The sequence below is a fragment of the Sander lucioperca genome, chromosome 10 (assembly GCF_008315115.2).
Source record: "Sander lucioperca isolate FBNREF2018 chromosome 10, SLUC_FBN_1.2, whole genome shotgun sequence".
Lineage (NCBI taxonomy): Eukaryota > Metazoa > Chordata > Actinopteri > Perciformes > Percidae > Sander > Sander lucioperca.
Window position 1 is genome coordinate 4668464 of NC_050182.1, and position 14161 is coordinate 4682624.

Genomic DNA, 14161 nt, shown 5'->3' on the forward strand with positions numbered 1-14161 from the left:
TCCAATGGCTTTATGTGAATGGAGAAGTGCTACATTTAAAAAAAAGAAAAGCCCAGACATGCTGTCCGTCGGGTTTCCCCCCAGTGAGTCAAAATAAAGGTCAGGTAAAATAAATAGCACACAGAAGAGGCGTATAAAAATGTAATCCTTTTCAGTTCTTCATTTGAAAAGGCTTGCTTCTCACTGCGGCCAAAAGCATCTGTAGTTAAAGATATAGAGATTTATAGAACAAAGACTGCTCTGGATGTGATGCTACATGTCTGGGGACATATTTATAACACAATCGCATGTTTTAGAACAGAAATGAACAGACTCGGAAACAACTTAGTAAAAGAAATATAGATTCTGTAATGGCTCCTATAATCCAGAGGGGTGTTTTAGCTTCTTTATCAGTCCCACCTGATTGTGGTTCCCACCCTCAGTCATTTTCCATTCATCTTCTTGACAACAGGATAAACAGCCCTGTTTACACGTGCGACTTCCTACGATTCAGCTTGACATCCTGCAGCTGTTTACCCGCGCATTTATTTGAAAATTTTGGCACCTTGACAAGAATGCAAAATAGAGCGAGCGTCCGTCCTGAAGCGTCAGAGATCGAGGTGCCCGAAAGAGCTACGGACACGAGACTATGCAACGTTTGACAGAAAGAAAGAATAAAAAGAAAGAAAACATTCTGTCTCTAACGCATGGAAAAGTTGAATGTATAAACAATAGAACAGAAAACATTCTTTGCACATCTGTAACATAAGACAGGGAAACTCCCGCACACTGCCTAGTGGTAAATCTACAGAAAAACTGTTCACATTAAAACAGGAAAAAGGTTCCCTGCAGCCTCTGTTGCACCAGCTGTGCGTAAGTTCTATTTTATGTTCGGGTGTAAAGTCCACACTAAACGCTACGTTGAAACTAATTACTTTGATACTAAAGTTGTGTTGACGTTGGGTTGCACCACGGAGCCGTGAGGTTCATCACTGATACACTGGCGAAAAGTCCACACAAACCATCATTTTGTCACAAAAAATGACGTTTTTTCTTAATAAGGGCTAGGTGTAAGATTTAATTTGTAACTTACGCCTGCGTTACAACTATTTCAGCTGGTGCAACCATGGATGTATTAAGAGTGCAACCCTCAAAAATGGCAGTAGCGCATAAACTCTGACCTAAGTTAAAACTTCCGTTCAAACTAGTCTACGTTTAAACTTACGCAGAGCTGGTGCAACCCAGTGCAGAAGTTTATCAGCACACACACACACACACACACACACACACACACACACACACACACACATACACACACACACACACACACAGCAAAGTGCTGCGAACAATTTGGGGTTCAGTGTTTTTTTCCAGGGACACTTCCACGCATAGCCAGGAGGAGCCTGGGGATCAAACCCCCAACCTGCTGTTACCTAGTCCACCTCCTGGGCCAAAGCAGCCCCGCTGACCAGCTGCCTGTCCAGTATCACATGTCTGGACTCTCCGGGGAGGAAGATCCCGCTCTGTGTCCACATTTGTTTTAGCTTCTGAAGAGTTTTCTACGAGTTGGTCCTTGTCTTCGGCTGGAGGATTTTAAAAGTAGGGGGGTAGTGGTTGGAATCATTTAATTAATCAGTGATTGTGATTAAAAGTTGTCCAATTATGTCGATTTTTCTGATGCTTATTGGAGGGATTATCCTTTAGTGTTCCACTGACATGCTGCAGGTGAATTTGTAGGTTAAAAGGTGATGGCCCGCAAGATTTTTAATAAATGTCACTAATTCATACGTTTAATCACAAAGGCCGTAACTGAGGACAAGTTATAGATGTTGTAACGTAAAGATGTTAGTCCTTACGCTAAAAAGAAGCTATTTTTGTGGGGTGGTCTTCCCGGTCATTGGGCTTCCGGTCTTTCTTCTGCAGTTTTCCAGAACAATCGTCATCTTCAAACGCAGACGTGCTTCATCGTGGGTGCTTTGGACACTTTAGGACCCAGAGTGTAGATCAACTTCAAGTCCTCTTTGTCAAGCGGTTTGAACGGTGCATTCAACACAATTTCTTTGGTTGTTCTCCTGTTTCTTTCTTTGATCATATTCTTCAAACTGCCCTGTGGTGGAGACACGGGAAAAATACATTTAGAGGAGGAATGAAGCACGACAGAGTAGTTTTGTGTTGTTCGCTCAAGAGTTCAGAACAACAAACTGATCATTAAGTGAATCCATGTAAACTGGGTTGTTAGAGACGCTTTGGTACTGTCAACCATTTAAATGCTGTTGTGAAAAAGTTCCCAGGCATTAGTGTGTGTGTGTGTGTGTGTGTGTGTGTGTGTGTGTGTGGGCTTGTTTAACTATATTCGTGGGGTCCAAAAAACACCAGTATACTTGTGGGGTCCCGACAGCTTTGTGGGGCCAAAATGCTGGACCCCACAAGTTTAAAGGTCTGTTTGAGGGTTAAGACTTGGTTTTAGGATTAGGGTTAGAATTAGGTTATGGTTAGGGTGAGGGTAAGGGTTAAGGTTAGGCATTTAGTTGTGATGGTTAAGGTTAGGGTAAGGGGCTAGGGAATGCATTATGTCAATGATAGGTCCCCACAAAGATAGTGAAACGCACGCATCTGTGTGTGTGTGTGTGTGTGTGTGTGTGAGTGTGTGTGTGTAGACTCCATGACTTACATAGCTTATGAGGAATATCACAAGTGCAAGCATCAGCACCACTGTGGCGGAAATCACAAGGTAAGTGTCCGTCATCAGATTTTCCTTGGGAAGGTCGACACAATCTGAAAATCAAAACAGAAATTGAACTTACTCAAGTTCCAACCTGCATGGCTTTCTGTTTGTGTACATTTTAAAGGCTTTAGCATCGGATGAGCTAAGCACATTTAGTCTCACAAGACGTACTGAAATCTTGAGAAACGGTTGAGCCCAGCAGCTTAAAAACCAATCGGCAGACTAGACGATGATGATGAAGAAGATGTGGTAATGAAATGGCTTTTTTAGACAGATGATTCACCCTATCTCAGCCATGCTCCATCCCCGGAGGCAAAGATCCAACGATCCATGTTTTTTCCACAGTAGATGTAAATGTGATGGTCGCATCTGGAAGTTCCCTGACTCTAATTTAAAAGTCATGGATGTCTCAGGCGGCCAAATATTTGTTTGTTTTTTTCCAATCAGAGAACTGGGAAAGTTTGGAACATCTGCTTTTGGGATCTGAATGAGAACACCTGAGAAAACCCATAGATATAGAACAAGACTTTTACACAACAAATCCTCCAAACCATCCGATGATATCGGTCGTTTACTCCTCCCCTCTAATACGAGCCCTCATATCTAAACCAGAGAACGTAAAGTTTGCCGTTTTAACCCTCCTGTTGTCCTCGGGTCAAATTTGACCCATTTTCAAAAAGTTTCTAGATCACAAATTTGGGTTTATTTCAACCAAATTGTTAAAAAAAAAAAAAAAAAAAAAAAAAAAAACTACGTGGATGGTTCCATACAACTAGTAAAGTAAATGATCAGTTATCAATTTTATGGCATTTGAAAAAAATGAAAAAAGAACATTGAAAAAATTGACAGAAACATAAAAAAAAATAAAATAAAAAAAATAAAAATAAAAAAACAAACTTGGATAAAAGTGAACAAAAAAAAAAAAAACACTGAAAAAAGTCCTGAAAAGGAAGACTAAAACGCTAACAAAAAAAGTTTTAATTTTAAATTCTGACTCAAAAAAAGTTGCTTGTTAGTCGACGGGAAGACAACACAAGTGTTAAAATTGTCACAGTTTGGTTAGGTTTAGGCATCAAAACTACTTAGTTAAGATGAGAAAAAGAACAGTTAAAATGTGACGTTACTTCACTTCCGGTTACGCACATGACGCTGAATGTGACGTAGCTCCGTTTGTTCCGTAGAGTCAGTGTAAGAGCCAGGTAGAGTTCCATTATTTAGAACACATTTCCTTTAGTCCCTTATGGTAATCAGGGCACCGTGCGGGGGCGGAGGAAGCATAAGTCATATCTGTTCACCTATTTGGTTTTGTGAATGGGAGAGGGGGTGACGGGGGAAGTCTCATTTTTGCTGACCGCTGTTTTCCTGTTTCTACATTCTTATGCAGAATTTGGCAGTCTATACTACGTCACCTTGCTTCCTTCTTTGCTCCGGTCACAACTACTACAGCCACTAGAGGGCTCTGCCACTTTAAAACGTAAATATAGGTCGTAATTGCTGCTTGTACAAACGACTTATGTGGCCGTTTTCTTTTTTTTCCGGGCAGACAAAGGTCTCCGTTTACCTGTGAGAGTGAGGAGCACCAGTCCATCCTGGTTCTGCTCCCCGACAGGCGCTGCCAGGTGACAGCTGTACAGTCCGCTGTCACCACACGTCACGTTGGGCAGGGTGATGTCCCGGGACTCGTCCAGCAGCATCACCTCTCGCTTCACGCCGCTGTACAGACTCGTCGGGCCGTTCGGGAGGTCTTTGGTCAAAAGGCCGCTGAGACGAGACGACGGAGACTCTCCGACCTGGGACAAAACATCGGTACTTTGTTAGATTCATGTACAACAACATGTCATACTGTAATCACAAAAACACTCATCACACGCACACTTACACACACGGACGCGCCTATTCATGCACACACACGCACCTCCCCCCACCCCCATTGTAAACTGTCCCCTGTAGCGTTTAGTAAAAATACTGAGCTCTGTTTATGTATGTCAAATACACTTTGTATACTGTATGTTACATGTCTCTTACACTCATTTGGGTCATGTAAGGTTTGTGGGGTTTAGTAATTGTTTTTATAGGCTAACATGAAAACCATTTGCGCTAAAAACTGTAATCAGTGGTGGACTATAACTAAGCCGACGTACACCAAATGTGGAACTATATAGTAACATTACAGAGACTCTCATGATTTCATTCAAATATTGGTAAATTTGTCTGCGGCAGTGGAATCGCTTGAAAAGTCGATTGGTGTAAGTCGTTTTCTGTCTTGACATTCGGGCAAAAAACTGTTGACGTTATCGTAAGTTTGAAGTCTTAATACTATTCATACTTCATACTATTCATCCTGCAAATACACTTATTCTTACTACTCTTATAATGTTACTGTTTCTGCACTACAATGGTACTGTTACTACACTGGACTATATTTTTCATACTGAATATCCATATTTTATTCTGTTTTTCTTATAATATATTCTGTTAATACACTGCATATATCGATATTATTCTTACTACTATTATAATGTTACTGCTACTACATTGCACATATCTGTACATGTTGTTCATACATTATTCATATTACACAGCCATATGTATTCTGCTCTTATAAGGTAACTGCTAATACACTGCACATATTTATATTTAATTTATATTACTCTAAACCACCTTCTGTTAACCAACTGTATACTACTGTCTACACTGCACTATATTTCTTGTCCTGTCTATACTTGTATATCTCATTGCACTTTTCTGCTCTTTTTGCACTTCTGGTTGGACGCAAACTGCATTTCGTTGTCTTTGTACTCGTACTCTGCACAATGACAATAAAATTGAATCTAATCTAATCTAAAAACTTCTAGTCTGTGACTTAAAACTCAGTGACACTATGATAGGTTGTTTTAGGATGAAAGATGGTGTCAGACTTTAGTCTTTTCAAAGTCTTCTAGTTTAAGGTAGTTCATTTACTCAAGTACTGTACCTAAGTATTTGAAAGTTACTTGTTCTTTAAGTGTGTATTTCCATGTTATGTTACTATATAGTTCCCCCTTTTGGAAGCCAATATTGTGCTTTTTACTCCACTGCATTTATTTGACAACATTCAGTTATCAGTTACTTTGCACATTCAGATTATTAGAAGTTTTTTAAAATTGGCTCCACATTGATGAACATTAAAATGCTCATACATGTATTTGTTAGTGATAAAAAATGAATGTATGTATGTTTTATAATAATGTAACACTTAGCAAGAAGTCATTCTGCACAATAAGTACTTTTACTTTTAATGCTTTTAAGTACATTTTGCTGATAATACTTTTTACTGAAGTATCATTTTGAATTCAGGACTTTTTATTTGTTCTAGTTGTGTTATTTGAGTATTTTCAGACTGTTAATACCCTTCCACATCTGTCCACATCTACCCTCCACAACTGCCAGAAACTTGTTTTACAGTCTATTTATAAACGCAATTTCGTACCAGTGCTGTATTTTTAGAAGCAGAGTGAAACAGAAAGTAGGTTAACGAATTTGAATTCAATCCAACCAACGAATGAAGTGTTTTCTCCTTCCTGGAGCATTTTACACGTAGCATACAATCTAAAAGATAATACAGTAGTTTTGTTCTTAAGTTTGCATAAGTGCAGTTCTTTACCTTGTACCACCTCACAGCTCTGTACTGGACACCAGGCTTGTATTTAGCCGTGCATTGAAGCTCACAGTCAGCACCGGAATACGATACAACCTGCAAAATGTTTTCTGGGACAGCCATGCCCGCAGTGAGACACACACCTGAAGGAATACAAGAATATATATATATTAATATCAATTAAAAAAGGTTTTACACACAAATAATGTGCGTAAAACCTTCAATATTAGAGGTTTAACTTAAGACAAAGAAGACACATTAAAGTAGTTCGGTCTATTGGCACAATCTAGCTATCACATACAAATGCAGTCGGTTCTTCTTTTAAACACAGCAGCAGGTACAGTAACTATCGGATGAAATGGAATTAATGACTTAGATTAAAATGCATTATGGCGGACGTTAAATAGTGAATGTTTTAAAAAGTACTTACACAACAGCGACAACAGCAGAGCAAAGTTCATAATTTCTGGAGACATGATGATTATGATGATGATGATAATGATGAAGAATACGATTGAGAAGCTCTGAAACTGTTTCTGAGAGAGTCTGTCCTTGGTAGGCTATATATGTGCAAAGTAAACGAAAGCGTGTGGGCGTACCTTGCATCCGCGTGCATCTGGGGCAGATACCAACTTCCCTACACATGATGAAATCGCGTCTCGCGACCCATTCTGTCTCGTCTATGTGGATAAGTCACTAGATGAGAATCTCATAAGCAGCTATGTTCTGCAACGTTATTAAATCATATTTCGTCCCCTCGCTCCTTTTAGGTGAGTAAGCAAACTATCTCATCTCCACTTTAATGTATATTAAGATAACTCAGTGATTCATTATTATTATTATTGTTGTTGTTGTTGTGCTTTACGGTGTTAATGAACTAGTATAACTAATAGGTGTCCCGTAAGCTTCCTGTTGTTGTGACAGCTAGAGTTACGCCAAACTGCATTAACAAAATTGCCAATTAAATGTCCCCCACTTAAACATGCCTCCAAGAGCAAACATTCATGCTATTTATTAATAGTTGTCGTTTATTGATTAAATCGGCAAGATTGTACTGCCAATTAATCTCCCTCCTATTACTCACACTAGACTGAGTATTAAAAAAATGACTGAAAATGAGATGAAAATGAGTTTGACATGAGCCGAATTAAAAACCGGGTCATGTATATGTAGCGAATATGTTAAAGTATTGCTTTACCTGCTGAAAAACATGGGCTACAAGATAGAATATATTAAATTGACGGATGTTCGAATGACGTTTAGCGTTACTTTGTGGGACAGAGCGGCTTTGGTTTTTAAACTTGTGAATTATATAACAATGAGTAGTGTGACTGTATCTAAACATTATATATGTTTTGTAAACTATTTAGTTGTGAATGGTTACGGTTTGTGACCACTGTGAACTTTTAGTTTAGCTAATGTTAGCATCAATAATAATGTGGCGTCCCTCTAGCTGCAGATGCCGCACCAACATTTTACAAACTATTTAATACGTTACTGCTACAGTAATATTTATCTATTAGGGATGCCTCGAGCCAATGCTTACTATTAAATCATGTAACAATAAGTTATTCGGGCATCATAATGTTGCGTTTACATAACTATTGACCGTATAAAGGTGTCATTGAAAGTAAAAGTATCCTAGCCTGTGGGATTCCCCAAACTTCCCCAGCGACACGCGGAGGTAGTTTCCAGTCTAAAGTGGGAAAATATTTTAAACCGGTAAGGAAATCCCCACTATGAGTGAGACTAGTGGTATTTTAAGTGCTTAATTAGTTCCTTATTAATTAACAAAGGCTACTAATGCTTGTTAGACCTCAGGAGAAAAATAAAAATAAAGAAACCAAAACAAGCTAACGCCTTATGGAATTATTTCTTCTTTTTTTATGTGCATTGGATTTTTAGGTACACATGTAAAGTCATTTGTTTTGCTTGCAGTTCAAGTTCAAAGGTTCTGTCTTTCCTCATATTCATAATTGATGTCAAAATAAAAATAAAAGCAGACCAAAAGAGAGGGAAAAAATGACAACAGAGGTTTTCAAATTCACAATAATGTTTTTTTTTTTCTTTTGTTTGGACGGTTTCAGCAGCTGTGGGGTCTGTGAATGGAAACTCCGAAGTGAAGGAGAGCCACTCTTCTTATCCCTGCTGTGAAGCCCCAACAATTGAGCTCACAAAACACGGTGAAACCACATGGAGCACAAAGAACAAGGTAATGAAATCACCCTGCATGCATCACAATACAGAACATTTATTCATACGAAATCAATCTGTTCCTAAACTATGTCCTATAACTATTATTCAACCCTCAAAAAACCCACCCAAAAGCCACCCAATTACTCTGCGTTTTATTTTACAAAAACTCTTTCAATAAAGCTGCAGCTGTTTCACTTCATGTGAGCTAAAAGTGAAGTTTGCAGTTTTATTTTATATTTTTATCATCAAGGTTGGAAAGCAAATTGTCTGTCAAATAAAAAGAAAAAAGCAGATTCCATGTCACACTCATATCGTTATGGTTATAATTAGGGCTGTCCTCGACTAAAGAAATTCTTAGTCGACTAACACTTTTTGTTTTAATCGATTAGTTGATGTAATCGACAGAGCTGTGCTCTTTGAGAGGTGATTAAGACTAGAAAAGCACAATATAAATGTAGTTAATGAACCATCTGTAAAACTGAGTTTCTCCACAATTAATCCTGCAAAAGCACCACTTTAAATCTTGTGGTTACCAGAAATGTGCTCATAAGTTTCTTGGAAATGAGTAATTAAGCATGAATTATGACTCATCAACTCAAGAAATCTTAGTCGACTAAGACCAAAATGACCGATTAGTCGACTAATCGACTAAGAGGTGGCAGCCCTAGTTATAATACTTTACTTTAAAGGGATACAGTAGTTCAGATGTTTTGAAGGGGAACTGAAGTCGTTATCTCTGCTCTCTTCAAAGCCACCAGACTCCTTTGACAAATAACAGTTATTTTACCTCGCGGAACACGGGAGTGTTGCTGCTCTACCGCTGCCTCCGTTGGTTAGTTAGTTAGTTTTATTGTGTGACTTTGGTGATTTAAAGGGATAGTTCAGATTCACCAAATGCACACAATAACACAAACTAACTAACAGACGGAGGCAGCGGTAGAGCAGCAACTCCCGTGTTCTGCGAGGTAAAATAACTTTTTGTTAAAGGAGTCTGGTGGCTTTGAAAGAGCAGAGATAACGGCTTCAGTTCCCCGTCGTAAAGGGCTGTCTGACAGCAAGGTAGAGCGCTGAAAATATTCTAAATATAGCATACACTTAAACTGATATCGATGATTTTTTTAGGTGTCTAAAATATGTTTGCATAACAAAACACAAAAAAATAACTCCACAGGGAACCTTAAAGGAGAACTCCGGACAATTTTTGAAAACGCATCTTGTTGTCATGTAAGGGCCCTGTTCATGTTGCACAGACATATTAATTGCATTTTGTGTCTGTTAAGAGGCACAAAGGCACTCTTTATGATATGCCCCCAAAACTGCTGTTTTAGCTAAGTGGGAGCTCTCGGCATTAGCTGCAGCAGCTCCAGTTAGCTAGCACCGATTCGGCTCGTTTTTTTTGCTATCGACAGTACTCACATACTTATAGCGATCAAGATTAACGTAAAAATTGCCCGGAGTTCTCCTTTAATATCAGTTGCAATTTGGATCAATGCAACCAAAATTAGTCCATTAAAATGTCCCCCTTCTCAGCTTATTGTTTGGGTAAATTTTTCACTGTTCATAAAGTGGTTTTTGTTTCATTCTTGCAGCCGTTTGCCATCTCCGACGGCACTGGCACGTCCACTAGGTGCATTCCTCCGTGCATGACGATCGAAGACGGACGGATGACGGTGGATGAATGTGTGAATATAACCGCCACCGTGGTGTCCAGCGATGTAGGTCACAAACCTTCTGTTATTGAACTTTGACTTTATTTGTCTCTGTGTATTATTAGTGTTCCCAAACCATGGGAAAATGTAAAAAATAATTGATGTAGCAGCAGTGATTAGGATTAGGCATCGAGAACCGGTTCCAATTTGGAATCGTTTAAAAAATCACGATTCCAATGGAATCGTTCGGTAAAATTTGGATTTGAATCCAATCGTCGGTTCCTAATTTCACAGTTCAGAATCAGAATTGGAATCAGAATTGTTTAAATCCAAACGATGCCCAACCCTAGCAGTGACGTCACCCTCTAGTTTGTGGACTGCCGTTTTGAACAGGTCCTAAAGCATCCCCTGCTTTATCGTCTTTTTTAAAATAAATGGGAACATAATTTACAAAAGTTACATTATGCTGTATTGAAGTAGACTTGCCAGCCTTTTCTCGCATCCGTACAAAAAGATGTAAACCCTAATTTCCAGACATTTTTCAACTCGTCTATTTCAGGCCCCCAGGAAGTGCTCTAGGCTTCGAAACAAATTAAACATAGCGGCCAAACAGTGGAACTGCAACTCCTAGTCCGTCACGTGATGCCCTCTGGCCCAATAAGACTTTTCCCTCTCAGACTCGCATCGTGAAAGACACGTCTGTAAATCCGTGGATCCATTTTTCAGAGCGTCACAACCTCTGGGAAATACCTTGTTTCCTTATCAGAATTTGATCCATTCGATCCCATAACATTTTGAAAGTCTAGAAGAGCGGAACAATTAAATAATTTACTAATTCCTATTCAAGTTAGCTGGAGTGCTAAACCGGAAGCAGGTGGCGGAGGTCTCTAGTGCACCTGCTCTATGAGCTGCACAGTGCGGAAGCAGCGCCGGAAGTTGAACTTTTTTGGCTTCATGAGCCACTAAAAACTCCCTTTCCAGGTTAATTAAGGTGAGCAGCTGCATGTCAGGTTCTAAGCAGAAAGGCCTGGAGGAACTTTATCAGAAGCAGATGCTAAGAAGGGTTGAATCTGTCCTGTCAGATAGTTCTCATCCCTTACAGGCTGAATTTCAGATGTTGCCTTCAGGATCACGCTTTAAACTCCCAAAAACTCAGAACCAACAGATATAAACACTTTGTACCTGCAGCCATTCTACTTCTTAATTCCATAAAGTCATAGATAACTTATTGACGTACTATTTACTGATTGTTAACTGTTTATTTTTAATTGTTTTTAACTATGCCTGCAAGGTAGGCAATCTCTGTATTATGTGTGTGAGATTGTGTTTGATTTGTACTATACTATCTGCTGCACAACAAATTTCCCCATTGGGGGACAATAAAGTAACCTGAACTTGAACTTGAATTCTCATAGGAGTAAATGGGGCTCCGCCTCGAATGCTGTATCCAGTTCTCATTATACATCCATGATCTATTTACAGGAGAAGAATGTGGCTGCAGAGGAAAGGATCTACTACTTTGTCCAACCGTGCTCTGATTCTCCATCATCTCTTGGATCTCGTGCTACAGGTTGATTTCTGACATTATTTGAATGACATTTTGACATCTGAAACACTTTTAAAGGATAGTTTAATTTTTTTTCAACCTAGACTTAGCCGCGCAAATGCTATCGCCAAAACCCACCAGACTCCATTTACATAAACAGTACTTTTAGCATGTATAGAGCCAGCTCATTTTACATTTAAACAGATGAATAAAGGGGTTTATTTCAATCAAACCAGAGTGGTGATTGTTGGAACAGTGGAAAGACGAACCAAGACGGCTTTTGATAGTTTTATTTTGTTTCTGTTGACTTTGAATGACAGGTGTTTTACAATGATAAAATTACTGTTTTTTTTAATGGAGTCTGGTGGGTGTGGTGATAGCGATTTCTGTGTTATTTCATGTAAAACAAAAAGGATCTTACTCGTTAGTAAAAAGGTCTCTCTCTGTAGGGATCCTTTCCATAATGTTGTCAGACACTTAGAATAATAATCTGAGCCTGTCAGCGGTAAAAACACTTTTAGTGGACGGAAATTGAAGTTGACATTAATGTTACACTGCAGCGATCTCGCTTAATACCGGACCATTTTCAAAGATTGTTGTTCCCATCAGTCACTTAGACACAAAAACATGGGAAAATAGGGTCCAGGATGGAAAAAAACTAAATCACCTTATAAGACTATAGAAAATGACTTAACAACTCATTTTGTGCAAACATGGTCATGGTAATGTGTGGGAGATTCTGATCCATCAGGGAGGTAACTTTCTTATTGTTCTTTTGGCTGCAGGGTCGGCTGGTTTGTTGCTGCTGGGTTTGGTGATCGCTGGATTGAATGTGAAGTAGATGATGTGCCAAGTTTGTATCATCAAACTCAGAGACAACCTGTTGTTTCCTTTAATGCTGCTCTTCATGGTACAAGTTTCAGTACCTTCACAGAATGTACTGTATTTCTTTGCTTTTGCGTGCTGTCCTCTGCACTTTATTGGGATTTAGCGATTTGTATACAGCGGTGATTTTAGAAGTAGAAACAATATATATTCACATAGCAATAATGAAAAGTGAAGTCTTTTGGGAAACCTCTCACTGCCTCGCCATGCAGTGGCTTGCAGACAGTGTTACTTATCGTAAAATGTTTATTTATATTTTTATATTTAGTTCAGAGGAAGTGTGATGCAATATTTATTTATCCTCTGTTTTCAACTGCAGCTTAGCTCGTGCACATCAGTTTTAGTCTCCTATTGTTAATTTGTTACATACAATTTCTACTTGTGGGCTTGTATGAAATTTAGAGAAACATATGCAAATAATATATTTACATAATTTCACTGGTGCTTCTCTCAGGGCTGCATTTACTAAGAAACGTACAGAGCGTTGTTTCCATGTTTATTAACATATTTATCCAGACTTATTCTGCAAATCAAGACAATTTACATTTTTTCTAGTATACTTACTGGGTAAACCCATCAAATGTTCCTCTTTTGTTCTCAATACTGCTGCTCAAATTAAAAATGCATTTATACAAATACACTTTCAGGTCAGTTTTAACACACTAAATGTTTACATCAGTGCTGGAGCGTTCTCCACCAAAACTCTTAGTAAATACAGCCCGGGATATCTCATTCACACCAGCGCTATGTGAACAAAGCTCTAGCTAGTTGACCAGCAAACATTTAAACAACTTAGTACAGTTTTTTCAAAAGATTATAAATCTCCAAAAAAACTATTTTAGTTTAAGAGTCCCAGAACACATTTAATTCACGAGAGGGGTGCATACGAGGGTGACGAATAGATAAAAAAAACTACGTTATCCACGACCATTTTACAATGTGTGTAAAATACGTTTCCGTAACGTAATTAAGAATGCAGTTTCATATTTGGGTCCATAATTTTTAGGAGAAAGGTTTGTAGTGTCATAGGACGGAAGGTTTAAAAAAGAAGGAATTAGGAGCTTAGAGTTTAGATGTAAAATGTTATGTTAGGTGCTGAATGGAAAAGCCAAAATGCCTTCATTGATTGAGTCCAGCCAGCGAGCAAAAAATTCAAAATGTCCGCACACATTCCGCTCTGTTGAGACTGCCAACTCGGTTCAGTTTACCGCTCCAACATGGCTGCTGTGGGCCCAGTTTCTCCGGTTCAGTCTCATCTCACGGCATTTCATTGTGACGACATTAATTAATAGAAATAGAAAGCACTGATAACTTTTATTTTGCACTGTTAAAAGTCTCGCCGTTACATATCTTTGTCACAATCCTTTAAAAGACTAATTTAAGGGATCGTTATTAGCTGCCGTCTAAATGAACTTGAAGGAAGGTCTAAGAGTGTCGGAGGAGGAAAGAGCATCTGACAGGAAGCTGTGTTGTTCTCTAGAACCAGACTGGGCATAAATGAATGCAGATTTAAAATCAGTAAAAGAACAATATGATGAAGGAAA

At 38.8% G+C, this 14161-nt stretch overlaps 1 protein-coding gene across 1 annotated transcript; it reads right to left on the reverse strand.

The window, feature by feature from the left end:
- Positions 1–1542: 1542 nt before the first annotated feature.
- cd83 (CD83 molecule) lies at positions 1543–6914 on the reverse strand. Its single transcript, XM_031319489.2, has 5 exons — positions 6772–6914; positions 6348–6484; positions 4266–4494; positions 2651–2754; positions 1543–2086 (listed from the first exon to the last, which is right to left on the reverse strand). Exons 1-5 carry the CDS (start codon positions 6815–6817, stop codon positions 1925–1927), a joined length of 678 nt encoding a protein of 225 aa, XP_031175349.1. The 5' UTR covers positions 6818–6914; the 3' UTR covers positions 1543–1924.
- Between the last annotated feature and the right edge of the window lie 7247 nt (positions 6915–14161).